At 36.0% G+C, this 1,805-nt stretch overlaps 1 protein-coding gene across 1 annotated transcript in view; it reads left to right on the forward strand.

Moving 5' to 3' along the window:
- LOC107586887 (ezrin-like) overlaps window positions 1-930 on the forward strand; it is a 20,132-nt gene extending 19,202 nt beyond the window's left edge. Inside the window, exons 9-10 of the mRNA XM_016274434.1 lie at window positions 145-154; window positions 339-930. Coding sequence (XP_016129920.1) covers window positions 145-154; window positions 339-503 — 175 coding nt within the window. The 3' untranslated portion in view covers window positions 504-930. The remainder of the gene's footprint in view (window positions 1-144; window positions 155-338) is intronic.
- The last annotated feature ends 875 nt before the right edge of the window (window positions 931-1,805 follow it).

A 1,805-nucleotide genomic window follows, 5' to 3' on the forward strand; every position in this document is an offset into this window, starting at 1 on the left:
CAGGACTCATTATTATCCTTTCGTTCTCAGTGACTCAAATCAGCGACTAAAAAGAAATACATTTTTTTAATAAAATTAGATTTGTTCAGAGAATTTGTTTAAAATTTCAATTCTTATTAACCTTATATTAGTCTTTGTTAAAAGACATGACACAGTGTTTATATGAACAACGCTCCACATTCATTTGAGTCATTAATGAACAACACATCTCGTTCAGTGGACTGATCTCAAATCAACACTTTCAGATCAAAAGCTATTTGTTCAGTTCTCAATTTTTAATTTCACTTGTCCCATTTGGGATGTACATTGTGACTAACTGTATCTTAAATTGCTTTTAGGCCCTGAGCTCTGAGCTGGCCGAGGCGCGAGATGACTCTAAGAAGACTAAGAACGACATTCTGCACAATGAAAATGTACAAGCCGGGAGGGACAAGTATAAGACGCTGCGTCAGATCCGCATGGGCAACACCAAGCAGAGAATAGATGAGTTCGAAGCCTTATAATGGCTGATAAATTCTCCAATAAACCTCGATTAACAGCAGCACTTGCTGTTCAAAGGTGAATTGATCTAATTGCCACAAATGGCCTCATTTGTCCTTGTCATTGAAAAGACTGGATTATTTACCCAGTCTATACACACTACACAAGTAGTGTAGGGTTTTTTTCTGACAAATATGGAAAACACAGTTATTCAAGGCACTAAAATGATATGTGTATGTTGTTCAAGTTTGCCTTGAGAACACTCTTGAGATCTTATTTATGCCAATTGTGCCAAAGGCTCTGGCTTGAGAAATCATGCCATCTTGTATGGGAACCTTTTTATTAGTGCTAACTTAAGATCTTTTGCATTCAAAATGTGGTGCAGCTTCATGTTGTGTCCTGAAACACATCACTTGCTCACAAAATGGAGGTTTTATGTTTAAAAAGGCTGAAAAGGACAAATCCAAAAACAAAAAGTGAAAATATATTATGATAGAGAATTATAGATAATTAACATGAATGCGATCAAATAGTGGCCATAACAAACAAGTCAGTTGTTTTTAACAGATTTTGAGTAAAGAAATGCTGCATAGTAAATTAGATTTGTATATTTTCTATGTAATATTTGAAAATAAATATATTGATTTGAATTAATTCTGCTGTCCGGTTACTGTGAGACGTAAAATGTATGGTTGTTGTTGTTCTTTTTACGTTTTGGTAAAGGTTGTTTTTCAAATAAAAGAAAAAATGCAATCTAGGAAGACAGGAGCACAATGTCTTGACAGCGGGATTGTTCAGAATAGCAGAAAGGTCTGCGTTGTCTGTTTATCCAGATGTCCTCCACTTATGCTGTGACCATTAAAAGAACTACAGTTTAATTCGCAGTGATGCGCAGAGAAGCTGTTAGAGGCAAATTGTTATGCAAAGGGTGCGTCTGCAAAAGCCCACAAGGACCACTCATATTTACTCAAGGACTAGAACGCTAATTATGTTGCTAGACAACAATTTGTGAAGCCTGGAAACCATTTGTTGAAATATGCAAAGGGTCAGCTAACAGTGCACGGGGTCAGGATTACTGTGTTCCATTGGAAAACGTTTCAGCCTTCATTAGCTACAGTGGGTTAGTTCCCTGAAAGCCTCCCATAAAAAATATTCCATGGACTACATGTGCAGTGTTTTGACCATACATTATATTGGTAAGACATTACCAATTGACTTACTGATTATTAGATACAGTTATTGCATTCAGCAATCTGTGCACGTGCAGAATGTTGTGAATTATATTAATAAGACAACTTTTATGATACTCTTTTTATTGGAGCTAC

Source organism: Sinocyclocheilus grahami, unplaced genomic scaffold (assembly GCF_001515645.1).
Source record: "Sinocyclocheilus grahami isolate Dianchi unplaced genomic scaffold, SAMN03320097.WGS_v1.1 scaffold86.1, whole genome shotgun sequence".
Taxonomy (NCBI): Eukaryota; Metazoa; Chordata; class Actinopteri; order Cypriniformes; family Cyprinidae; genus Sinocyclocheilus; species Sinocyclocheilus grahami.